Source organism: Pyxicephalus adspersus, chromosome 4 (assembly GCF_032062135.1).
Source record: "Pyxicephalus adspersus chromosome 4, UCB_Pads_2.0, whole genome shotgun sequence".
NCBI lineage: Eukaryota > Metazoa > Chordata > Amphibia > Anura > Pyxicephalidae > Pyxicephalus > Pyxicephalus adspersus.
Genome location: NC_092861.1, coordinates 27,453,961 through 27,481,369, shown reverse-complemented (window position 1 = coordinate 27,481,369; position 27,409 = coordinate 27,453,961). Strand labels below are relative to the sequence as shown.

The 27,409-nt window shown below is 37.6% G+C and overlaps 1 protein-coding gene across 1 annotated transcript; it reads right to left on the bottom strand.

Moving 5' to 3' along the window:
* Nucleotides 1–10,443: 10,443 nt before the first annotated feature.
* Nucleotides 10,444–26,923, bottom strand: IL20RB (interleukin 20 receptor subunit beta). Its single transcript, XM_072410096.1, has 6 exons — nt 26,787–26,923; nt 23,448–23,641; nt 17,323–17,450; nt 16,160–16,310; nt 13,306–13,445; nt 10,444–11,571 (listed from the first exon to the last, which is right to left on the bottom strand). Exons 1-6 carry the CDS (start codon nt 26,921–26,923, stop codon nt 11,431–11,433), a joined length of 891 nt encoding a protein of 296 aa, XP_072266197.1. The 3' UTR covers nt 10,444–11,430.
* Nucleotides 26,924–27,409: the final 486 nt, after the last annotated feature.

Below are 27,409 nucleotides of genomic sequence, written 5' to 3'. Positions count from 1 at the left end.
GGTGTGTGCATGGTGATAGTGTACAGAGAGAGTTATACAGACAAGTCTGCCTTACAGGGACTGAAAGAGGCATATACCAAGTCAAATTCAGGTTAAACCAGGTCAGAATCAGGTAAACTGCTTATAATATATATATATATATATATATATTGACAGAACAGCCTATAACTCCACTTTAAATTGTATGTAGGAGAATTTGCATGGGGATGACACTCTTTTTATGAATTAAAATATTAGCTTTCACTTTACAAATAAGAACACATTTAGAACAACACATGAAATAAAAGAATTGCATTTTCTTATTTGTATAGTTTGTATTATTATACCCCATTGTTATTTGTCTTTTATGCTTTTGCTGACATTTTAGTGGAAATTCTTCTTGAGTTTAAAGTTCTTGGGAACTACCAAGATGTTAATTCAAGACAAAGGTGCTCATTGTTTCTGTACATACACTCTGCACCACAATGTATACTGTATATGCAAATTCTCTGTGCATTGTAATTTGTAAAACAGAGCAGGGCCTATTTATTTGGGTGTTGAGCTGCATATACAGTACATTCAAATCTATTAGAATGTTCAACCTAACTGACTGCAAGACAGGGAAAGACTTTAAAGCACTGTGCTGTAAATGAACCCTAATGCATATGTGACTGTATTTTACACTCCATAGCTCCTGTAGTAGGTTCACTCACACGGCAGCAAGACCATGCATTTAGACGTGTGGACATTGTCAATACAACCTGTCGAAGTTCAAACCCAGCATCGGAATCTGATTCTGAACATGGCATGGTTGTCGGTAACAGACAGTCTGGCCTGTATTTTCAAAACTCATGATCTGCTGGGATTTTTCACACCATCCCTAGAGTTTACATAGAATGGTCTAAAAAAGGGAAAAATATCAATTAGGTAGCAGTTCTCTGAGCATAAACGTCATGGTATTGGAGGTCAGAGAAGATTAGAAGACTCTTGGTTTGAGTTCATGGTAAAGCAATAATAACTCAAATAACCACTTTTTACAACTGAGGTTTGCAGAAAGAGAATCTCTGAACACACAACCTGTCCACCCTTGAAGCAGATGGGTGACAGCAACAGGAGGCCATATTATGTGCCACTCCTATCGGCTAGGAGCCTGGAGCCACAATTCACACAGGCTCATCAAAATTGGACAAGAGATTCCTTGATGTACTATTCACATTGTACAGTCAGAATTTAGCATCAACAGCATAGATCCATCTTGCTTTGTATCAATAGTTTAGACTGGTCGTGGGGTAATGGTGTTGGGGATATTTTTTGGCACATTTTTGCCTCCTTCGTACGGGCTGAGCATCATTCAATACAGTGGGTTTTCTGTACTCAAATGACCTATACAGTCCACAGATCTCAATCCAATGAGCACCTTTGGGAAGTTATGTAAGAGGAAATTCATATCCAGGATGTGCAGCTGACAAATCATCAGAAACTGCGAGTTGCTATCATGTGAATGTGAAACTTTGTTGACACTATGCCATGAAGAATCGTGACAGTTCTAAAGGCAAAGGTGGTCCACCCCACTACTATACTATCGTGGCTAGTAAATGTAAATGTATATAAAATATTTTGCTGATAGTAAGAGTAAAAAAACAGCCAAAAAGCAGGTAAGGATGAAAATGTGTCACAATATTTTGGGATCAGCATCTTTCTCATTTTAGGACCCAAGTGTAGGTGACAAAAATAAAAAAAAGGCAGCTCAAATTCTTTAATGTTGGTGTTAGTCCCGGGTGCCAGCGGAAATGCCCTCTTAGTGAACCATTACACAACTTATACAAACTGTCTTGCCCAGTATTAATTAATTGTTCCTAAGTTTTCTGAGAAATAAGTGTGGTCTGCATTACAAGCCTAATGCCTGTGCAGGAGTTTTTTTTTTTTTCATTAAAAAGGATCCCTGCTAGTGATGGAATCCAGAACATCACCTAAAGCCAGTACTGATTGTGCGTCGTCAGATAACAGGACCTTGATATTATTAAGCACATACATGTTTTTCCTATCAGCCATCATATCAATCTCCCAGTGCAAGAGCAAATGTGCTGAATGGGACAGGTTAAGCCACTTAATCATCTGCCGCTAGGAATTACTAGTCAGGAAAATAATAGGGTCACAGAGTTTAGGTGTGTGTGGGGGGACTAAATACAAATAATAAATGGGATTTTGAAATGGCAGAGAGCATTGCATAAATCCACCTGAATATAAAGGGCTGAAGCAGCATCTAATGCTTTTCCAAAATAGCCACCCGCTCTGTGTAAGGAGGACATTGTCCGCTGCAGAATAGCCCCTCTCTGTCAAGCGGACACACTCCTTATTAATCGGAAGAGGTAATTGTATGGAGGAGGGGGAGACTGAGCTTGGATTCTGCTGCTGCTGCCACAAGAGATAAAAAAGCAGCAAATTGCACTCAGTTGAACAGCTAGTGCTGAGAAGTGAGGGTTTGTTGAGTGCTGGGTAATTATCAGCCACAAAAGGGACCAAATTGCTGGCTCTATGCTGTGGACCCAACTCCAATTTCGCTGCCTTACGAAAGCTGATCAAGCTTTTATAACCTGATAAGACTCTGGATGGGAACTTGCTGAATCTTAAGGGACAGTCCAGTTCAATACAAATCTATATATAAATAAATATATACATGTATTTACAGTCTATATATATATATTTATATATAGATATTTATATATAAAAACTGTAAGTATGTTTGGTGCATACATAAACACATATTTATAACTCATTTATAAATCAATATATATTTCTGTGGTTTGCACAATATATAAATCTTCTTCATATGTTCCAGTCCCCCTGAGAATAACATACAATCGGCTAAAACCATGCACATTTACATACACCAGGAGAAATTTGAAGTGGAAGCTAAAAACTAAATGCTATTTTTTCTGGTGTTCTCTAGTGTTGGTCGAATATCTCACTATACGATTCGAGGGGGATATTGTTCGGGTGATTGAACGTCAAATTTAAACACTAGTCAATGAGGGGAAAATTTGGTACTGTATAGAACTGCAAGAGCAGTCAGGGGAGCAGAGCTGACAGTTCTGCTCCCCTGATTGTTCTTGTAGCCCTAGCGTAACTATAGTATGTGTTTATGGATAGAGATTCTCTATCCAAGAACACAGGAGTCCCACGGGATCCCCAGGCACTAGAGGCTAAATGGGGACAAGTCTCCCCATTCATTCACCTCTAGTGCTCTTAGATGGGCTGGGGAAAGGAAAATCCTGATGACGCTTGAGCTGTCATCAGGGTTTACATTTCCTCAGCCAATCACAGAGCACTAGAGGTGATGAATGGCGAAACTGGTCCTCATTTACCGCTAGTGCCCGGGGATCCCACACTGACAAGAGGATTCCCAACATTAAAGTATTTTTTTTTTTACACACAAATTTGCAAAGACAAATCCCGTGTATTTCGGGTCGAGTCTATCCAAATTCGAACAGCCATATTCAGGTCGAATATAAGGACAACCCGAATTCGAACACCAACACTAGTGTTCTCTGATCACTTCTATGAATACATTATCCTCACAGATTGGAAATGTTGCAAAACAAAAGTGCATTGATAATACTTAGAGGCTGCAGCTCTCTCATCATGGACTGTTCTGTTAATGTTCAGAAAAAAGTTAGCTTTGCTATTATAGTTTGATATATTGAACTTTTGAGCCTGCAAGTGACTGGCATTTGAGCTAAACTATGTCTATAAAGTTTCTTTGTGCAGTATAATTTCCTTTTACTCATGATACAAGGTGGTAAAGGATGAAGTAGGAGATCCCTATTTATTATTAAAGGTCCCATAATGCCCTACCCAACCATTCATCTGTGGTGAGCAGGGTTAGAATTACCAATAATGGGGGCTTTAATATTTGTCCAAGAGAAGGGTCCCAGTGGCCATTTTTTAGTGTTTTTTGGAAAAGGAGGAGGGGAAATCATTTGCTGTACTATGGTGTACTATGCTATGTTTCGCGAAATTACTAGCAAAACTGAAACAAAACTACAGGCCTGAGTGGGGTCTTCAGTTAAACTGCAGGTTCAAGAACTCCAAGAATTGGCTCATAAAGAAAGGGATCATTTTTGGCGGTCACCTTATTAGATCCTAGATACAAGGATAAAATGGCCAGGAAGGTAGAAAAGGTCTGCACCTCTGGCCAGAAACATGTATCCCGATTTAGTTTTCTTTACTGTCCCGAGATATTCTCAGTTGTAAATGGTAAGACATGGTCTGCGGCTCTGGCCAGTACGCTCCCCCTGAGCGTACAGGCCAGAGCCGCGGACCATGTCTCTATCACAGGCTCAGGGCGGTGGGCGGGTTGGCTCTGGACAAAACCCACCCACTCTTCCATTGCAGTCTCAGACCTGCTATGGGAGAGTGGGCAGGTTGTGGCATCCTCACTTTACTCTGGGGAAAGTTTCTTCCCCTTTGAGTGACACACAGATCCCCACACACGCGCGGTCTGCAGTCTGTAGATTTAGTGGTCCGTGAGTTCAAAAAGGTCCAGAGGATGCTAGAGGTTCCCTTGATCATTGGGAATTTGTGACTCTTAGGTCAGTTTAAGTGACACCAAAATTCTTTTTGTCTATCAGTAAGAGCAACGTTCTTCCTACTCGCTAGCAACATTCTTCCTACTTCGTTGAAAGTTATTTCAAGGGTTCCCCTATGTTTAAAAGTTTTCCCTGGATATTAGCATGTATGAGGCTTTTGATTTTAGAATTATTTGCAGAACCTGGTGTAAGCATACATGTAGCACTGATGTTTCCAATGTGTGGCATTGTTAACAAACGGGTCATCTTTGAAAAACATGAATTATTAGGGCTTTATAAAACTCCATCTAGAATTCAGGTTTGGAATAGAGAAGTTGTGTGTATTATGCTACATTTAGGCTGCACCTAGCTACTGATTTACATTGATTTGACCCCCAAACGCGTCCAGATGGCAACAGTAAAAGATCATGAGTTCTGTGATAAAGTGAACAAACACCTTAAGGACCACCAGAGCTGATACAAATGTATTTATAATGGCTCATTATCAGTAGTAAGGGCTACTTACTAATATGTAATTGATTATTCCCCTCTGACTACCCTTTAAAGCAGGACTATACTTGTTGGTTGGTACTCATTGGACATATTCAGCAATTATGCACATTTTGCTTGCCAATTATAGAACAAGCTTACCTGTTTGCAGGTGTCCCGCAGCCATGACAGGTCCAGGATCATCACCATGTTCCAGTAGGCCGCCATCTTCATGGTAGGCTTCTAGCTACATGGCTATCTTTGGCTTATGGATTGTCTCTGATAATATTACAATGTACTCAGATGATGTAATAATGTTTCCTGACTGGTTTAATTTAGGGGTTATATAATGCGATCTTGCTTTTAAATAGTAAGAATCCCCATTAAATCCACATAGTTTTTACAACAAATATTATGCAATTAAGTGTGACATATATATATATATATATATATATATATATATATATATAAAACAACCAATATAAAGGTATACAACAGTATGGGATGCAGCAGAATACTTAGTCTTTCATCTATTTCAGCAATTTGGATGACCATGTCTAAAATATGCTAAACAACATGTGAAATTCCATTTGTCCTTCTCGACATCTCTGTCTATAGAGAAAATGATTTGCACCCATCATGTTAGAACTGCACAGAGGCAATTATTTTCCTGTTTCCCTTTCTGGTTTTTGAAAGTTTCTGGATAATGGGCTTTGGTTTGAAAAGATCCCATATCAGTATACATAGCTAAAGGGTAAGACATATAGAAAATAATTGCTTTTTCTTTGTTAAGTAGTGTTTTCCTGATGTGTATGTTTATGTATGAGGACACACAGGCAGTGCTGTCGGTTGTGAATGGTTGATGTGTAAAACAGGCACTGCAAACATCATGTATTTTTACTGTAGTAATAGGACGATTCCCTGGTGACTATTCCGTGACTGTGTCTGACAAGGACCTCATGGCATGCCAGGGGCTGGAAAAATCTCATTGTTCAAAGTTCATACACTTTAAACTGGCAAATTAAAGTGTTGCCAATGCAAATTTCAATCTACTTTCAAAGTTCTGTTTTCACATAAAAATAGGAGTCTTTTCATCAAGGATGTGTTTAAGAATTGTGCTACCCCTGAAACTTCAAAATGATATTCTGTTAAGGGGTTTATTGAAAAAACTAAAAATATTAGGGGCATGGACATGTTAAATGGGCAATAGCGGTCAATCAGGACAGAGGGGGTAGTGGCAGCAATGAGAGCTCATTTTACCTGGATCAAGAGCTTAATAAAGATGGAGAAGTCAACACATTTCCATCACCTTCCTATCCTATTCTGGATCCTGAGCCCCTTCCACCCCCTCTGTATTCTTTTCCTAGAAAATTTCGATCACCACCCACCTGCTCCTCCTACTCCTGCCACACTGGATTAGTAGCAGGATCCTAGCTGTTTGCAGGGGATTTCCCCAAATCAGCAAGATGGGCTCCTGTGCAGCTCAATCATTTCTGCTGTCCATGATCCCAGTCCTTTGGTGTCTAAGGGTAAATATGGCCTTGACTTTTATGCATTTGACAAAAAATGCCCCTGATGCTCCTAAAGCTGTTTAAAAAACACAATTTCTGGATTGTTGGATATCCTCTTAGGATGATATACATATATACATATACATATATACATATGCAGGATGATATCCTCTTAGCAAGGGAGTGGTAAGCTTGCAGTTGTCACTTCCAACACCCCTTTTCTACCACTGAACACACACACACACCATATTGGATTATACAAGTTGAGGAGAATCTGGGGAAGGGATTCCCAACAACATATTACTGGCTAAATTATTGGAATCGGAGTGTAGCTTTAAATGGGGCATGGAACAGAAGCAGACACTAGTGATGTACCACAAGGTCTGGTTCTATTTAATGGTTTATAAATGATAAGGTAAGTATTTTTTTCTGATGATACAAAGGTCTGCATTAAGGGATGATTTTCCTGGAGGTGTTTGCAACATGGAACATGATTTGGCATTGATGGAAGATTGGTCAAAGAAGGAGAAACTGCAGGACAACCTTCCTAAACTTTCACTAAAGCTTCACTACTCCTTAGCAGACCAGTTGCCCTTTTAATCAGGAAATATTTGACACAGTTTCTGATGAATGTAGGCAAACAAGGAGGGGATATATTTAGTGTTCTGACTTATTCTATGCAAAACTGAATTTTTTAAAATGTTTTGGGATTTACATAAGATCTAGGAGAAGCATATAAACAAAACATGTTTATTATACAAATAAAAGTCTCAGAGGTAAAGATGTAGATGAGGTTAAGAGGTTTACTAAAACTTGACCTTTAATGGCTGAAGGCTCCAACCTTGCCTTTAGTCTTGCACAGTTGTGGCAGCTCCTCTCCTCTACTGAAGTTATTACTCTGATTTCATTGAACATTGTGTCATGAGATAATTGAGTCTAAAATAAGATACAAATTGAAATCAGAAAAGTTTCATTTAAATTGTTTAACTGGGGATGGGCTAACCCAGGGAAAGCAAAATATATATTGTATAAACTTCAGATTTAAAAAGAAACATTGGGTTTGCAATTGCCAACTTCTCACCAAAAGTCACCAATAAGTCTCTGTGCAAGACTGTCATTTGGTTAATTAAAAAAGACTTTGTACAATATGTACATTAAATGACAACTAGACACCAATAAGCAGTGTTCATAAAGTGAGGGGAACCCAACAGCTATCTGACCTACATCTAGTAATAACTGACCCCTAGGTCTTAGATGACCCAGCTGTACAAATGTGCCCATCTATACCGACCTTCATGTTTCTGAGGTTTAGGTTACTGAGCCAAAACAAATAAAGCAGAACTATAGCTAAAAGAGAAAGACTAAAGCCAAGAATATTTCTCTGACTTCCCCAAATCAACATGCATGCTATAAGTTTGTGATTCTGTAAGTATTGTGGTTATTGGGTCAATATAACAGTCAGACAAATAACAACAGGAGGGGTTCATTGATGTCAGATCCCAAATATGATATTATATGCAGAAGGACTATATGCAGTGCAGACTTCAGTCTCAAACAGCAATGAAATCAATGACATGACACAGTCCTGTAATGCCCTCTTGTGGCCATCTTTATTAACTGCAATTAGCAAAACCAGTAAAATAATTTGCAATTTTTTAGGCCTAATTGCAAAGGTTGGAATTGGTTGGTTTTGGCTATAGCTGTTATCTTTTGATTTTAAATGAGCTTCAGTTCCAAAACTGTATTTTAAAAAATGTGTAATCTATTGCAGTGAAATATTATGGTGTGTGTGCATGTGTGTACTTCTTCCATTCTCCTGGACAGATTCTTTACTGACTACAGATCTGGTGGTATGGATATTATTATTATTATTATTATTATTATTATTATTAAACAGGATTTATATAGCGCCAACATATTACGCAGCGCTGTACATTAAATAGGGATTGCAAATGACAGACTAATACAGACAGTGATACAGGAGGAGAGGACCCTGCCCCGAAGAGCTTACAATCTGGTAGGTGGGGGAATTTACACACAATAGGATGGGAGATATGAAGTGGTGGAAAGTAGTGGTGGTTTCAAATGACAGAAGAAGCCGGGTAGGCAAGTTTGAAAAAATGGGTTTTGAGCGCTCTTTTAAATGAGAAGAAAGTAGGAGCAAGCCGAATAGGACGAGGAAGACCATTCCAGAGAGTTGGGGCAGCTCCAGAGAAGTCTTGTAACCGTGCCTGTGATGAGGTTATGAGTGAGAAAGTCATTAGTAGGTCATTGGAGGAGCGGAGGGAGCGGCAGGGGGAGTATTTTTTAACCATGTCAGAGATGTAAGTGGGACAATAACTGTGGAGGGATTTGAAGGCAAAGCACAGGAGCTTAAATTTGATTCTAAGGTGAAAAGGAAGCCAATGGAGAGAACTACAAAGAGATGCAGCAGAAGAGGAGTGGAGGGAAGGATGGATGAGTCTGGCTGCAGCATTTATAATAGATTGTAGAGGGGAGAGTCGGGTTGGTGGAATACCAGCGAGAAGGATGTTACAGTAGTCCAGACGGGAGATGATAAGAGCATGTACAAGGAGTTTGGTGGTCTCAGGGGACAGGTAGGGGCGGATTTTGGAAGTGACAGGACCTGGAAATGTTCTGAATATGGGGGGTAAATGAGAGGGCTGAGTCAAAGGTGACACCAAGACAACGTGCCTGAGGGGAGGTTGAATTGGTAATATCTTATATTATATTTAACTTATATAATAAGGTATATTCAGTTTAGAACAAAAATGTATAGCAACCAATAAGAATGTATCTAAGCATAAAATAATTCTGACTGCTAAAACATAAAGAACAACTTCAAGTTCAACGTTTTTTAAAGAATAAATTAGTAGCTTAAAGTTGCCTCCTCTGGCCTTTAAATCTCTGTCCCCAACATTGTTGTCTTCCATGAATCCGCATAAGATATTTCTGATGCATAGTACACCCTTTTCTTTCCCTTTTTGCCAATCACTGGCCCATTGACAGAATACAAGATGCTCTGGCCAAGAAGAGATGGTGCAGCTAAGGGAGAGCCACGACTCTCACTGTCATAGCATCAAAAGTACAGCTCAGGTCTGGGCCGTGTGCAATATTTAGTTACCGATTTATTCCTGAAAAATGTTAAATCTGGAGTTATGCTTTGAAAATTAATATTGTTTGATTTAATAATGATTGCTCCTATGCAAGTGATACTACCAGGAACATTCAACAAAGAGCTATGTGCACATTGTAGTTTCTTATAGCAACCCATTAGCATTATCTTATTAAGTTTAAATGAATATAAAATGAAGGCCTATTGGCAATTAGAGATCTAACTGGCTATTATTATAGATATCCACATAAGTTAAACAGAAGAAATAGGAAATCACTTTCAGCCATGTTACTGAATGGCAGATGTTACACAAGGTCTGGAGAATCTTGGTATAATGCATGCTGTATATGTGACTTTATTACTGCTGGTCATTGCAGAGTTATGTAGTTAGGAGCTGTCCTTTCTTACTGGCCACATTTCCAGCTGTTGCCGAAAGCATATTAGAAAACAAAAATATGATATATTGCACCTTTCTAGTCCTTAGATATGGTGACTACATACATTTTCCAGGCATCTTTGTTTCATTTTACCAAGCAATCCTGCAAATAACAAACTTGTCCCTTTGTGGTTACAATTATTTCCCCAATGTATCTATGGAGGGAGCCCTGGTGGTGTGTTAGACAAGCTTTAAAACACAGCACAGGTTAAACAGTAAATTTGTGTTGGATTCTTGTCAAACATGGATATTACCTTCCAGGAACTCATTGTTACTAAGCACACTGATACATTAACATCTATGCCACTTATGTAAAGTAAAATACTTTATTTATTTAATGTCATCATTTTATAAAATGCAAACATAATTTAAATCTCTTTACAGACCCTGAAACAGAAACCATATTTGTAGTCATCATTGGTTAGTTTACGGTGTGATGTCAGGCATATAGATAAGGCCTCCTTTTTTTATTTAACTAATAGCAACATAAAGTGTATCCACTGGTCACAAATAAAATCAGGTAAATGTACATGTATGTAAGAAAGTGTAAGTACATGCTAAAATAAATTAGTCCACTCAATGAACAGCAAACGTTCAGTATATTTCAAAGGGTTCCAAGGTGGGCTTGCAGCCTCCTGTCTCATGACTCATGACAAATAGTGGATGCTGCTTGAATGAGAATACATGCAGCACTGGATTTATTAAATTAATTGATAATGAAAAATAAATAAACAACAACCATAAGTTTTTAGCTTGCAGAAAAGCTAGCAGCACAGAATAGATGCTGGGATACAAAAATATATTCACTCAACAAGGCAGCTTTGTTACCTGAGTTAGACATGCAATTCATGTCGGATTGAAGTGATTTGGTACCTACCAGCTTCAAACCTTGGCACATCCCATCTGTACAAAGAAGAAAGTTGTAATCCTATACACATAAGTGTACATAGAATCAAACCAATTTCAGAACAATTGTTCCATCTTCCAAACCACACTACAGTGACATAAAATATATGAACACGCAACAGTTATGTCATTGTTGGACATCATAGGAGTTTATAACTATGTATATAGCTGCAGCCCCTCTTTGTCTTTGCAGCTTTTAGACCTTTTTATAACCAACAATAAGTTTCTTCCATTATCAGTTCCTCTTCATATTCACAGTTTAGGTAATCTCAGTAAGATTCTTTTCTGTAATGTTGCTTAGAATTGTAGATCTCTCTGGACAGTTGTGTCTTTCTTCCTGTTTTTCATGTTACTCACACATGAGTATTGAAGGTTTTATAGACATGCAACCAATGTGTTTATAGACTTCCAGTGATATTCCCTGTGTCATCTGAATGTCTGAGATTTATCTGGAAATTTCTCCTGGGAGGTGATAAGGTCGTGAAGTTCAACATTGCTCATTGAATCACATTTTTCCTCACCTGCATAAAAACTGTTGACCATTTTTTGACCTATGTAGGGTTCTTTCTATAAAGACAATCATAAAAAAACATTATTAATAATAATATAACAATTTCAAACTCCATATGAGAATACAGTGAAATTTACACTATGCCGTCTGTTGAAAAGTAATTTCAACAATGTGTATATGTAGTTAATAAAATGTGAATATGGTATTATTTTCTATGGCTAAGTTCCATTATCATGTCAGGTGGGGAGTTATAAGTCAAAAAAGGTATGAATTGGTGGGAAGGAATGGTGAGCATGGTGAAACTATGTCCTCCATGCCTTGAATGAATAGCCAAACCCATTACTGACCAAGTGTATGGGCTACGAAATGGGAAAATAATAAAGTATGGTGTACACACTACTTTATATAGATGTTAAATATACAAGTGTACATCCCATAATGGCAGTTTTGCATATAAATGTATACCACACATTTGTTTGGAGCTACTGGCACACCATGCAGAAGGCAACTGCCTAAAGTTTACTTATTAGGACGGTGCAAACTGGGTCCATCCCCAAGTCCAACCAACAGTGTGATTGTAAGCTCTTCAGGCCAGGGTCCTCTCCTCCCCCTGTGTCACTGTCTGTATTTGTCTGTCACTTGCAACCCCTATTTAACCCCTCTGGAGGTATTCCCGAGGTCATCAGTCTCCACTTTCAATAAAAAAACTTGACCACATATTACGGTTAAAGACACATTTTGTCATAGCTGACAAATCATACAAAGTGTCCAAACCCATTTCTCTGCCCACAATACAATGGTTATCCTAATATTTAGTTGCATCTACAGATGTTCATAAAACATGTTGCAATTCTCAAAGACAGGTTTGAATAACACTTGATAAAAAAAAAAAGTCTATTTGATAAATTTGTGGACAGAGATTGGCAACCTCCCACGAAACTGTAGCTGGTATGATGATCCATGGCCTTTAAAATCAAATTTTCTGTGAAGGGAAAGGACGGGGGTGTTTTGTTTACCCTTTGCTGGAAACATTAGTTGTCTGGCTGTCCACAATCCCAGTACTTTTCCAATCACACACCATGGACCTCAGTGCAGAAATGAAGTCAGTGGGGTTGATTTACTAAAGTAATTTTGGCTGCTCACTAAGAAATATGAATAGGCTCCTTGCAAAGGATAATTCCCCTATCCTGATGAATAAAGTGGTATTTATTGGCAAAGCCAATACCCAATCACATGCAAGGAAATCTAAAAAAAGAATAAGATTGCACATGATTGGATAGCTGAAGTCAGCAGAGCTTCATCTCATTCGCTAAACTGAGAGAAATCCTTTGCAAGGAAATAATACACTTTAATAAGTTAACTTCCTAGATTCCTTTAGCAAATCAACCCTAATACAAAAAAATTAATTCTTTAAATGCATGCTTAATCTGGGCCTGAGACAGCACGCTGGAGAATCACCATGACTAACAAGGTTTTGACAGCATTTCCATCCCTATATTATTCTCATCACAAATTTCCTATAGTATTGTCTGAGTTGCTGAGCACAGAACAAGTAAGCAGAAGGTGAGGTCAAACAGAACTCAAAGCCAAAATAAAATGCTTAGCATGACAGCCAGGTAGCAATGTTGGTGTTTGCATTATTTGCATTCTTTCAGCTACTTAGTAGTAAAATGCCCCAAAAAATAAAATAAATCTACAACCAAACACTAGTCTTGACATAAAATAAATCCACAACCAAACATTAGTCTTGACATAAAGAAGGGGTACATTAAACAAAATTATCTTCTTACCAATACATCAGGAATGTCCACTTGTGGGCAGCAGGAGTATAGCAGCGCCCTGATAACTTTTCTTGCTACTAATGCCAATGGTACCAATGCAAATACAAATGCCAATACGAGACCAATAATCAAAGCTTTGTGTCCAAGTGCTATAGACAAAAAGAGCATTATGGTTTCAAACTATTAAGTAGTTTCAAGGTAAATTAATTTAAAATAAAACTATTTAAAATACAGACAGATATATATATAAAAATATCATTAGTATTACTCTAATTAGTATTACTCGGTTTCTTCAGAGGTTGCTGGGGGGACCTGGAACTGTGTCTATAAAGGTTGTATTTTAGCCACCACTGTAAGGGGGCATTTCTTCCTATGGCCACCAACTTATGAGGCATTTTTTCCCATATATTGTGTATAATCATGTCCTATTTATTTTGGTGCACACCAACGCAATGTGTAGTGAAATTGTAGTAGTAGTGATTACATGAATTCTGTGTAAGTTCAAAAATAGCAAAAACTTGTACAGGGTTGGGACTGCAGAAGGAGAATATTTAAAGGTTTCCTGCAGATTTTGAAACAGGATGGCTCGAAGCCACAAAGCTTTTAGGTACACAGATATAAATCAGGTTTGAACCCCACCCATCTCGTTTTGTTGTGTAATAGAGGGTGAATGTGCAGAGCAAATTAGGTTCCAATATACACTAAGTGTACATGTGCCTCTTAGAATGACCAGAACCCTGTATATTACATTGAATTTTACTTTTCTGTTTGGCCCTATATTATGTTAAAATGTTTCTCAATAATAAAATGTTACTTGTTTTCACGTACAATACCATAACCAAGAATATCTGGTAAAAATGTATTTAACAGTAAAGCAATTTTTTTTATAAAAGTTTCCTCTCGTGGGTAACAAGTAATGTCCAGGTTTCTGGAATTTTCATGGAATATACTTTTTCCCACAAACCTTCCAGCTGTCCCTAATTTAGGGGGCTGTGGGATTCAAGTGCCTCAAAACTGGTATTTTGCACTGAATATTTTTTTTGGTCTCGAAATGATTCTATTTGTTGTTCTGGAAAGCTAATATAAAGGGAACATTTTAGAGGAAAAGCAGTTCTCAGAATAACCAATCATTTTTTACATATTCATCTCTTGTGAGTGGGGGGTGTAAATTACCTATAAACAACCCAAGAGACAACCCGCCCTGAGCCTGCAAATCCATACAGGAGACATGGTCCGTGGCTCTGGCCGGTGTGCCGCCCCCAGCAGGGTACTTCTCCTGACCCCACAGGGGCACCCCGGTCACATCCGCCAATGACCAAAGAATTGTTTGCAAAATAAAAGTGGGCACACATGCCCATTCCCAAAAAAAGTGAGGGCAGGGCGTTCCAACCCTTGCCCACCCCACTACACCCCTTTTTGGAGCTCACATCGTTCCCATATTGCTCGGCATGCTAACTGTGTCATTTGAAGGGCCCCTTCCTCTGTCCTTGGCCAATCACAGAACATCCAGCATCCTGAAAAATTTTATACAGAATGTACTGTTCTGTGGAAAGGTTTTGTAGTTGTGCAAATGATGTGCAGTTCTCATTACCATTGTATCGTGTACAAGAGCAGTAGATGTGTTAGGAGGAATGTATTCTATAACATTTCTAGAAAGTGTAAGCAATCTATACATTAGCTGGTACTGCATTACTTAACTTATTGTATATACTCGAGTATAAAATTAGATTTTTGTTGAGCTGAAAATGCCACTTAAAAATAAAATAACATTTTAGTTTGCTCAGACAACTAGATGACGGAGTGTCCTCATATCCTCAAGTGTAAAGTGTATAAAAAACTCTTGCCAACTGAGACATCTGAGTTTGTTAAACTCATTACATAAGGACATAGCACCATCTACTGGTGGCTAACAGTAAAACACAAATGATTATTTAGCATGTGACCCATCATAATGTGGGTACCTGTGTTTATACTCTTTATATTTAAATATTTATCTTACATATAATAGAACAATGCTGGTGCCTGGAACCTGGACAGAATATTCAATTAGTAATTGTGGTATCCACCCTTTAAGGATAACTATAAATAATGTGGCACCAAAGAATGGAGTTTTTAGTTTAAGTTATTATATCACAATTTGATACAGTTAAAATTCAAAATGTATTCATTACACATATGAAAAAATATTTACAAAAATTGTCAAAAGCAGACCACTACATTGGATACATCTTGTGGTCTTCATTTTCCTTAGGATATTTACTCTTTTCCTTCATGAACAGTGATAAACAACACTGAACAACAAGACCTCTCTTTATATAAACCTGGAACCTCTTACACACTTCCATATATATTTTGTTATATGGTTTGGTGCTTGTTTCACTACAATGGGGCATTACAATCATATCTCCTTCAGGAAAATCTGCAGTTTCTCTTAAGGCAGTACCAATCATAATCACAGCTTAAAGTCTGAAAATTGTAATCGTAAAGAATTTATATCTAATAAATTCCTATACATTCAGAGGTAACCTATGTAGTTCACTTATCTAACATAGTTTCTGGTATGATGAAGCAGAGAAGACTCTGTGAAACGCGTTACTAAGTAAAACTATCCTATATATGATAATTATTAAGTGAAACTATTCAAATAAGTAAACTGTGTATCAAAAAACTATGTATTTACCTGCCTGTATCACACTTATATTTTATATGTTCAAATTGTTGATATATTTTTATATTTGGTATTAATACGGTTTGAATTTTACCTGTATCTAATTGTGATATAATAACTTAAACTAAAAACCCCAATCTTTGGTGCCACATTATTTATATTTATATATTTATCTTACCTTATTTCTTATCTTACCTGGAACTTTAGCACATACTGAATCACTTCTGCTGCTGTTCTTGTTGATGGGTACTGCGTATGCAATCACATTCACACAATATTCACTCCCTCCCTCTAGCTGATCAAAGGAAGTCGACGTAACCATCCTGTTTAACTTCATACTCTTGACCTACAAATCAAAGCAATGTTTAGGTTATATTTGTATAGTAGGTATATAGTCAGAGGCTGAGGTTCATTACATTTTCAGTGGTGTCTGTGAAAGGTGGTAAGGTAAGTTTGTTCTCCAGGCCCCATGCTTAGATGGAGCCATTTATGTATCTTTTGTCACTAATGCTTTGTAATGCTTTTCCTAGTAATAATTCTCATTACCACATTACCACAATAAAAGAGTTATGGTCAAAGGTGGGGTTAAGGAATAGATCAATCCTAAGTTATAACCGAGAAACAAAAAAAACAAATATAATTAGTTCTGTCACTAGAATTAACAAAACTATTTTTCTTCTTTCATCTTCATTGTAACATTCTTACTCCCTATAACATGCCAAACTGTCCGGGATAATTATTATATTTTTGCCACATCAAATATGGTTGACATTCAAATCCTTTTGCATTGCGTATCCCAGAAAGTCTGTCGATGGATTGACAGACTTGCAGGATTAAAGTAACTGTGAATTTTTTATTTTTAGTTTAGTTCCCCTTTAAGATGAGTACATAAATTATTTTTAGGGACAAACTAATGTTTTTTAGCAACATTGTCTTACAAAAACTATTTTTATTAAGGGAAATAAAGATTTTATTAAAAATATATTTTTCTACTGACAAGGTTTTTAAAGTGATATTATATGAAGATAAAAGGTGAATACAATAAAACAACACACTGTTAAATAGACTACAAATGTCTTTTTACTCAAAAGCGGCTGCATTTTGACAGCTGTTCCTACTATGTAATACTTTATCATTACCAACTGTCATTTTGACAGCTGAGAATTGCCAATACCAGTAGTAGGCGGAGGGGGAGAAAATCAGAAGATACGTTCTGGAAAATTAGTCAGTTTAGAACTACAAATCGATGCTACATTCTGTGTGCATAAGAGTTTACAGATATAATTTAAGTGACCAAGCTCCTATGTCATTATAAGCATATTACATTATATATTACATATTACATTATTTATACTGACCTGATCTTCTTTTTCCTTTTGCCAGATATACACATAAAACTGGAAATATTCACCAAAGTCTAGAATGTCCAATCTTAAAGAATTACTGCCATGAGCTTGTAGGGTAATTTTGGGTGGAATTAGGATTGCTGTCAAAGAAAAAAAGAAACATTTTATTCCTGCTGCTGTGATGGTTCTCTTTCATTTGCTATGACTGTATTTCCAATGACTACGTGCACAGTAAAATGCATCAGAGTTTTCCTAGTCAGTTAATGAGTACTGATTATTTTAATAACTGTAACAAGATTGAAAGGTTACAGATGCCCTTTTCTAACATTCACATTACTAGATTGCATTCCTGTTTTAGCTAAGAATGAGTTCAATCACCAGCACTTCTATCCTTCTACTTGAATGGGCCCTGAAAACCCCTAACCTGGTCTCCACTGCTACTCTTATCACCTAGCATATCCTTTTTTTACTAATAGTGACTTTTGCAATTTGCTGAGAAGAAGTACCAATAGGAAATTTCCTACAAAGTCTGGAATCTATGGATTGACCACCAGTCCTGATTCCTTTGCTTGGGAGACCCTTCTCTTTTTTCCTTTCTCTCCTTTCTCCTTTTCTTCCTCTCCTTCTACTTCTCCCTCTTATTCTATTTCTTGGATTGTATGGCCTGTGGTTCCTTGTAGCCTTATTCTCATATGAGGAAGCTCAAGGTATATTTATATTAGTGTAGGGATCCTTCTAAAGGGGAGGAGATGCCTCTGTTCTAGAAGTAAGACATTTCTGGTATGTTTGTGGTGTTTGGGGTCCTGATTCTCCTAGCCCATGACTGGTCACCCTCTCCTTTTGGCAGTTTGGATACCAGGGAGCCAATCCTGAGTGAGGGATGTTTGTCCTTTGCCCAATGACTGGGATTGGTACCTAGTGAGTTGGGGTTACAATCAGGTATAAATATTTGGAGACTGGAGGATAAGGGCGCCTGCAGTTATGGAGAAGTAACAGGGATTCTGCATGGCATGATGGCTTAGGATTCAGGGCCAAATCTAGTTGGGGCATGGGTGTTAGTCAACCCAGAGATCCAACAAGCTGTCTGTTGGGGTGTTTAGCCATTTCTATATAAAGACAAAGACTAGCTAGTGCTACAAAAAGTCAGGATTGTCATGGTAGAGGTTGTTTCATTCAAACTTAAGCAGCCTAGAATCCACAACAATAGATTTACGTTTGGTGATATCCTTGTCAGAGTAGGATGTATTGACAAGCCTATTTGACTCCAAGTGTTTGGTCCCAGTGTCCCCTAGATTGTGAGCTGTCTGTCTCTGGATTTTGCACCATTTTCGATCTCTCCTATAAAGAAAATGGAAACACTGAGCAGGTTTTCATACCCTACATTAGAGAAAGAGGAAGAAGGGTTGAGTGCTATATACGGTATGTTGTATGGACTCATATAGTAATTTTAATGTATGCTCCCAATGTCTACCCTGTTTTATTTACTGTTTTTTGTCAAGTTGGCCCCATATTTGGTATCTTATGGTAAACTTTAAAATATAAAACAAAAGTACAAATGAACTGTTCTCTCAGTATATAAATAATGCAGGCATTATGTTTTTTTTTGCTTATATGGATATAATCTGCAGGAAGAAAGTTCATGTACATGGTTGGTAAATCTCAGTCACCCATATACCTAAAGACAACTTTAGGTTTTAAATGTGTTAATCCTAATATCATTGCACAAGTACACTTTCTAAACCTAATGGTACTCCCTTCTATGTGTGAAAATATTTTCCTTTATGTGTTTTGTTAAGAGATGCTACCTTGTCGCCAGTCTGGCTAGTTTGTTATAACAGTTCTGTAGTAAGTGAGATAAAATCAATATCACACATTCCAGTGATTGCTATGGGAAGACATGGCCAAGCTGTGCTCATTTTGTCCTACAAATAGGAAATATTCGGTGGTAAAGGGTTCAGCTATCATGTAAGAAACTGCAACATATGGGAGCTACGTGTTTACGTCAAGTGTTGTCCAGCTATTTGTGTCACCTATTGATGTAACCTGATAGCATAAAAAAAACAAGTTCACCATTGACAAATAATTCAGTTTTATGTTCAGGTTTATATATGGTGGTTGATATATTTATGGTGAGTTGGGCTACAAGGGTACAAAAAGTCCCAAATCCTAACAAGTCCAATCTCAATTTATGGGGTATAAACCTCGAAACCAATTGTTTATACTCCCCTTGCCAGAAATATTTGCTCAGATTGCCTATACTCTCTGTGTTTTACTGTTTTGGGGCTTCACATTGGACAACTCCCAACAGAATGTTGCATCGCTGACAGCCCCATTGCTCCAGCTAGGGGCAGGTCGCAAAGTTTTTTCTTTGGAACTGCCAATCTTTACAAGTCTAAATGGGAACCTATTTACTAAAGTCCAGGGGGAAGTGGTGATATTTGATGACGATAGATGACAAGGTTGTGCTTTACAGCTTGCTTGGCTCTAAACAGCAGTTCGGAGGTGGCCATTTTAGGTTTAAATCAAAGAAAAAGCAGTTAAATCTGGCAGTACAAAATGCTTTGAATGCCATGTTCCAGTAAGGCTTAGTAATGCTTACAACAGCTTGTACTTAAAGTTCGACTCCAACCTTTCTTTCAGTCTTGTGCAAGCACCTCTCCTCAACATAATCTAGCACTTTTCTTCCTAGCTGTTCTATCCCCGACCAAACCTCTTCATTCATGGAATTTTAGTACTTTCAATCCCAATGGCTTAGCCTCACATGTGGACATTACTTAGGGCAGTTTGCCAAGGACTGCCTCCCATTACATGCAAGAACCCCCATGCTTTGGCATTTGTATACTTTCTCCCAAGAGCTAGCCCACTGTTTGCATCAGGGTTCTTAAAAGCACTGGGAGGAGTACTGAGATAGGATACTGTAATATTTGCAATATGTTTTGTACCCTGCCTGCCCATCCAACTACCCATAATCAATCTGTGAATCAAAGTTAGGGAGATCTTACCAAATTTTCTTCGACTATTGTTATAGAAAGGTCCCTATTGTAAGTTATTACTCTACTCCTTCTCCCGTGTCAACCATAAAATACCTGTGAGAAGATTCCCTGTGAAAGATTCCCTCTCATTTTTTGTATAGGTAACAAAAGTCTTCAAGACAATCGGTAAGGTTATATCTCTAATAAAATCAAAGTAAACCCAAGAAGAGTTTATATCTCCTCACAGCATTATCCAAAACTAGAAAAAAGTTTTAGCTGGAGTTTATTAATAGCCAAGCAATAAAATACATAATATCACTTCTTGCACAACCTACATTTTAATTACTATGAATCTGATTTTTATTAATTTGGCCTACATATTTTGATGTTGCCATCAGTATGGATGAGCAAGTTTGGGCAAAACCACATACATGTTCCTGTGTTCTGTTTTAATTAGTTTTTAGTACCTGCTCGAACAAGTTATTAGGAATCAGAATGTTTATTATTTAGATACAAAACTAAGGTGTACAGCAACCACCTAAATATACATAAATATATTTGGGCTGGAGTACCAAAATAATAGAGGAGGGTTATTTAAAAAGAAGTGGCTATTAATGGATATATTTGTTTTTATGTTTATTATTATTATTATTATTATTAATATTATTAATAATAATATATACCAAAAGCTATATTACAGTAAAGCTTTATGTGTGACCTTCTCTTAAGAGAATACAACTTCCTAACTATTAGCCAAAAGTCATGGCCCTGCTTTTCTTTTACAATATATTGCTGCACCCTCTGTTAGATGCTTTATTCCTATGATCAGGTACTAGGTGCTTAGAAGATCACCAAAGGTGGATATGTAAAACAGGAGGGAAGCAGCACCCTCAAACCATATTATTTTAGTAACCTTACTCCATAGATGGTATAAGAATATTCCTTTAGAAAAATCTTTATTTTATGCCAAATATGTCTAATGTTTTGCAAATAAACAACTCTACCTTTTCAGAACTGATGAAGAAACTTGGAAAGCTGCAAAACATCTTTAATACCAAGAACATGAAAAAGTCCAGTTGAATATTATTAAATAATACCAGATATACAATGACCCGAATAAATGGGATTATCCACAGCCAACTATACGTTTAATGTATCAGTCAGTTTTTTTGTGCAGCAAAAGCTTTTTTTCCTAAATATTTCCCATGCAGTTTAAATTGGTGAAATTGCTTTCTAAATGTAGATTTATTTACCTGGACACAAACTCCTCCATGGGTTAACTGCAGATCCAGTGATATAATTCTGATACATATCTAAACCATACCTATTCATTGTTCATTATTCATTAATCATAATTCATCAATACAATGAAAAGGTATTGTTTTATTATGTATAGAAACGATTTCTCTTGTTGCTGATGTACAGAAATGTTTTATAACAATAATGAAAAAGATTGCTTACCCGATATATACTTACCTAATAATAAAAATACAACAATCTTCTAGGGTCTCAACTAAACAGTTAAGGAACCCCGTAAGGGTGAAAGGCATCGGGTGAGACCATAAAAATATGCATTTGAATCAGACCTACCATATTGCACTGTGAAACTATGTGTTGAAACCAGTATGTTTTTTTTTTACTTTGTATCTTATTTTTTGTTTAAAATACGTTGATTTTAGTGACTGAAATAAATGATTTTATATTATATCAAATCTAATTGCCATAAAGGGCCGCTATCCCCTCCATTTCCCCACCTCCCTTTTTAATTTACACAGCTTTTAAATAAAATTAAACAACAACACAAATATATTAGCAAATAATATCAAATAATACTAAACCATAGAACATAACATCAACAATACTATAATAAATAATTTGATAACATTCTACCTATCTTAACACTTTGGTTACTGGCCCTCAAAGGCCCCCCTTTTACTACCCCCCTTAAGGGGTCTGCACCACCTTGATATAAATGCTCCCAGCCGCATCCACATCCAGCTCAGGAATGATAACGCTAATACTCGCAGTACCAATCCAAAAGACATTCCTACCATATTTTACACTATCTCATTCAGGAGACTCCACACCAGAGATGTCTCTCCCACCTCACTGAAACCAGTACCAAAGATCCAAATCTCTTGAGGACTAGATTCTTCATTCTTAAACCCTAACAAAAAAACGGACCCCCTTGTCCTTATAACCCTTTTACCATACCCTACTAATACATCACCTTAACCCTCCCTTTACCTACCCACCCATAACCCCACCATAAACCCTTTTTCTGCCTGCTCCCTGGCCTCTCCCAGTCATGCAGGCCTTCCTCTAGCCCTCTCTTTGATCCCGGCTTCAGGCCTATCTGTGCATCCATTGTTAGACTTGCTAGGCTATTTACACATGTCAGATGGTAATTGCCTGAGACCAACGGTCATGCTAATCTCAGACAAGGATCTGACATGTATACAGCGGCCATCCAGCGTCATTCATGTATCAGTCAAGACGGATCCATGGATGATTGATCTGGAATGACCGCTTTACAAGTCAAGGAAGGAGAGCACAGCAGGGTGCCACTTGTTCATTCTTCCTCTTGTTCATAGAAAGGAACAAGTGAAATGTGTATGTTTTAGATAAGATAGGTTCCACATAGGAATATGCTCCCTGAGAAGGTGCTTGGCATCTAAAATGGAACACTTGATTCTAAATTCATGGATTTTGTGGAAGTAGTATTAGTGGCCAATCTGCATTTTTGTTATTTTACATTAGGAGAATTAATATACTTTCACTATGTTAATATATATAGAGCCATTTGTTACAGTATTTAATCTTTATCTGTAGGCACTATTTGAATTTCCATGGGGTGTACTTACTTTTTCACCAGACTGTATATTTTCACTAATAGTGCTTATAGCTCTAGGTAAGTGTTCATTTTGCTATGTGACACTGACATTATAGTAAGTTGGTGTAAAACAACAAAAACATTTTTTTGTTTAGGTTACCCATAGAGATCTGGATGTGGGCATACATACAATCTGAATCAAATGACATTTCTTCACTGCCTGTATCATCACTAGTATATTTGTTCTGAAAACAGACTAGGTAATACAACAACAAAATAAAAAAAAAAAGAATAATAAAGAAGCAAATGTAAATTAAAGAACCAATGCTCACATGTTTCTCTGTTGAACAGTGGCACCATTTCAGCCCAGACAGATGTCCGTTGGTCTTCCTGCTCCGATCGAACCCGAAATGCATAAAGAACATTCCCAGCCACTTCACTAGTAACATTACATTGGTGCTTTGAGATGGACAGGCAGTCACTAACATCATTCCAAGTGTTATTTTTATAAAAACGCTCAAACTCACTGAGAAAACAGAATTAAGAAATTCATAAAGAAACAAAAGTCATGGTGTAATAGTACTGTCCAAGATCTAATATTATTCCAAAATATCATAACTAAAACAAGATAAAATACCTTTCTTTATATAGAGTTATGACTTTATACAAATTCAAATGGTATGCTATGGTCTTATATAGTATTGTACATTATTGAAGCCTGATTTAGGATGATGCCCAGTGAGGACAAAGGTCGACCATACAAGAACCAATGAAACCAAGCAATACAAGCATTTTGTATTATTATTTGTTATTTATTATTAGGTAATATTATATATCTAAAGATCACTCCCGGGAGAGAATCTTGCAGGTCCTTGTGTTTTAAATGGCTGTTACCAAGTCTTCACCCGAGAATGTTACTAAATGTCACATTTAGAGCTTTAGACCCCCACATGTCAAACAGCCTATGTAGATGGACAGAAACAATAAAGCCACAAAACAACAAAAAATACCTTTCTTTTAGTATAACTGTACAGTGCTCTGCTGTGCTGAAAGTATTTAGTCAAATTTTTCCTGCACATTGTGACTTCCACACAATAAGAATTAAAAGCGGCAGTAGGTGTATTGAATCCACCTTCTTTGCTGTCTGATGAACTACAAAGATTTCCCTTTCCCTGTCTTTTTAACTCAGCTTTCTGTCTCATTGGTCATTTAGTCTCAGCTTCACGTGCAAGTTATTCCTAGAGTGGTCTTGTATGCAAATGTAACAGAAAAGACTATGTGCTGTGCAAGAATGTATATGTGCTTATACAATGGGCCTGATTTATTAAAGCTCTCCAAGGCTGGGGAGGATACACTTTTATCAGTGAAGCTGGGTGATCNAGCAAACCTGGAATGGATTTGATCCAAGATTCAAAACATTTGCTAGCAAATAGGGAATGACTTTGAAGAATTCCATTTCAGGTTTGCTGGATCACCCAGCTTTACTGATGAAAGTGTATTGTCTCTAGCCTTAAGCTGCGTACACACTTCCAATTTTTATCGTTCAAAATGAACGACGAACGAACGATGAACGATCGATTGGGCAAAAATCGTTCGTAAAAAAAGTAACCAACGACGCCGACGAACGAGGAAAGTCGTTGGAAACGAACGACCGGACCGGCGGATCGGATTGGACGACGATCGTTGACCATCGTTCGTGTGTACGATCGTTCGTTGATTGTCCATGGTCTGAGCATGCGTGACGAATGAACGTTCGTTCACTTCCTGTCGTGCACGTCACTCCCTCTATCGCTCAAACGATCGTATCTATTGTGTGTACAATATCTACGAACGATCGTGTCGTTATCTGTATGTGCAGGATCGGTGCTATACGATCGTTTGTAGATATCGTGCAGGATCGTTCGTCGTTCGTTTAACAACGATAATAATTGGAAGTGTGTACGTAGCTTTAGTAAAGTCTGGCCCAATGTGTGAGAGACAATGCTATGAGCTGGTAAATCTCCTTCTGTTAAGCTTCCACTCAGTTTAGTAAGTCAAGAAACAATGTGGTTGCAAGAATACTGATACAGATGGTATTATGATGAGCCCATACAGAACACACGAAGAGTTAACAAATGGTTTGTAAAACGAGCTCAGCATAAAGGGCAAGGGGTATAAAGTAAAGCTACGTACACACTTCCAATTATTATCGTCGGAAAACGAACGACGAACGTTCATGCACGATATATATGAACGATCGTATAGCACCGATCCTGCACATAGAGGTAACGACACGATCATTCGTAGATATTGTACACACAATAGATACGATCGTTTAAGCGATAGAGGAACTATGTGCACGACAGGAAAGTGAACGGACGTTCGTTCATCACGCATGCTCTGAACATGGACGATCAACGAACGACCGTACACACGAACGATGTTCAACGATCGTCGCCCTATCCGATCCGCCGGTCCGGTCGTTCGTTTCCAACAATTTTCCTCGTTCGTCGGCGTCGTTGGTTACTTTTTTACGAACGATTTTTTGCCCAATCGATCGTTCGTCGTTCGATTGGAACGATAAAAATTGGAAGTGTGTACGCACCTTAAGTTTTAGGTTTGTCTAGAGTTAAATGTTACACAAGAGAGAGGGTTTTGCTTTTCCCTTATCTCTGAAGCAGCCAATATAAGACACTGAGCTGTAAAGAGTTCTGTCCTTATCTTCTCTTCACTGATATACCTCCTGCCTCTAATTTGGTCATTGGTCACAGAAAATGGCAGAGACTACCCAGTAAAAGCCTCGTAGATCTCAGTCAAAGGGGCTAAGGCTAAGTACACACGTGCAAAAATTGTCCTTCGAAAAGATTTTTCACGTTCCTTTCCAACGACAAGTGACTGCACGATGTGTGAATGAGCGCTATACATACAGCACTGTTCTGCTCTATGGAGAGGGGAGGGGCATAATTGATGAAGCGGCACCTTGCTGTGCTCCCTCCCCTTCACTCCCAATATGATTGTTCTTCATCCGTCGCCAATTGATCCGCCAGGACGACAGACGAGCGTTGTACACACACCAGATTCTTGTCCAATATCAGCCTTTTTCAGTTGATTAGCGGATGAGAATCATCTGATGTGTGTACCCAGCCTATGAGGAGGGATAATACAGTACAGGGTCAAGGTAGTTTAAAAAAGTACATAGGGATACTACACAAGGGGAGGTTTGGGGGCACTTTTTTCCGTGATGACTAGATTGCAGTTTTAAGCCATCCTTTCCAAGCTAAAAGAGCAGGAGTCCATTATAAAAATGAAAACTTTAATCCTAACACTATTCAGGAATACCCTTTATAGACAACAATCCTCTGCCCTGGAAAATAGGCAAGTACAAATGGATATTTTTCTCAAAGTTTTACTGTGGATTACAAATTGTAAAGAAATTAGCTGCAGTGGACCTAATTTATTAAAGCTTTCCAAAACTAAAGAGGATACATTTTCATCAGTGAAGCTGAGTGATCCAGCAAACCTGCAATGGATCTGTTCAAGAATTGAAAACATTTGCTTGCAAATTGCAAATGACTTTGAAAAAATCCATTCCAGGGTCACTGATGAAAGTGTATCCTCTTTAGCCATGGAGAGCTTTAATAAATCAGGCTCAATGCCTCAGAATCCCAGTGTAAAATACCAATCGGACTTACCCTTGTGACTGGACAGAGTAGGTCACATTCCCCCACGACTTCGGTATCGGTTGCCAGTGCAAGATATGGTTTAGGTTGATGGAAACAATAGAAACATTTTCTGGAGGTGGAAGCCAATCTGCATCATCTAAAATCATGAAATTAAATCTTTTATTCTATAACACTGGAGTAAAGAAAATAGGATTCAGTCATTTTTAAACAGTACCAATAATAAAATGTTTGACTTATATAAAGGCTACAAATGACTTAAATAAAAATGAAGAGACATTGTTTTAACTGATATTACAGTATTTTTTCTGCCAGTCTATTGTGTCATCCAACAAGTAATTCTCAGATATATTATGCCAACCACTTCTATCCATCTAGATCAATATATTATTCAATCATAATCACAATTCTATCAAGGTAATTCTAATCACCTATTTGCTCTATGCCTGTTCTATGGTAGATGATGATTTACTACATATAGCTTATGTTTCTGCTGATTGATCCTATTATTTTTTCTGAGACATTTTTCATTTAATATAGAAGCAGACTCTCAAACATAATACCTATATATAATAAACTGGAAAGAAAGGTTCATGTTTATTTAAACTTATTTCCAGTGTGCTAGATTGAAATCC

What these genes read in the sequence shown, in the direction of transcription:
- IL20RB (XM_072410096.1), bottom strand. Translation starts at nt 26,923, where the DNA reads ATGATTTTAGATGATGCAGATTGGCTTCCACCTCCAGAAAATGTTTCT. An exon ending in AAAAGGAAAAAGAAGATCAG is followed by an intron (nt 16,311 to 17,322) that starts GTCAGTATAAAT and finishes TTTGATTTGTAG; the next exon opens with GTCAAGAGTATGAAGTTAAA. An exon ending in TGGACATTCCTGATGTATTG is followed by an intron (nt 11,572 to 13,305) that starts GTAAGAAGATAA and finishes TTGTCTTTATAG; the next exon opens with AAAGAACCCTACATAGGTCA.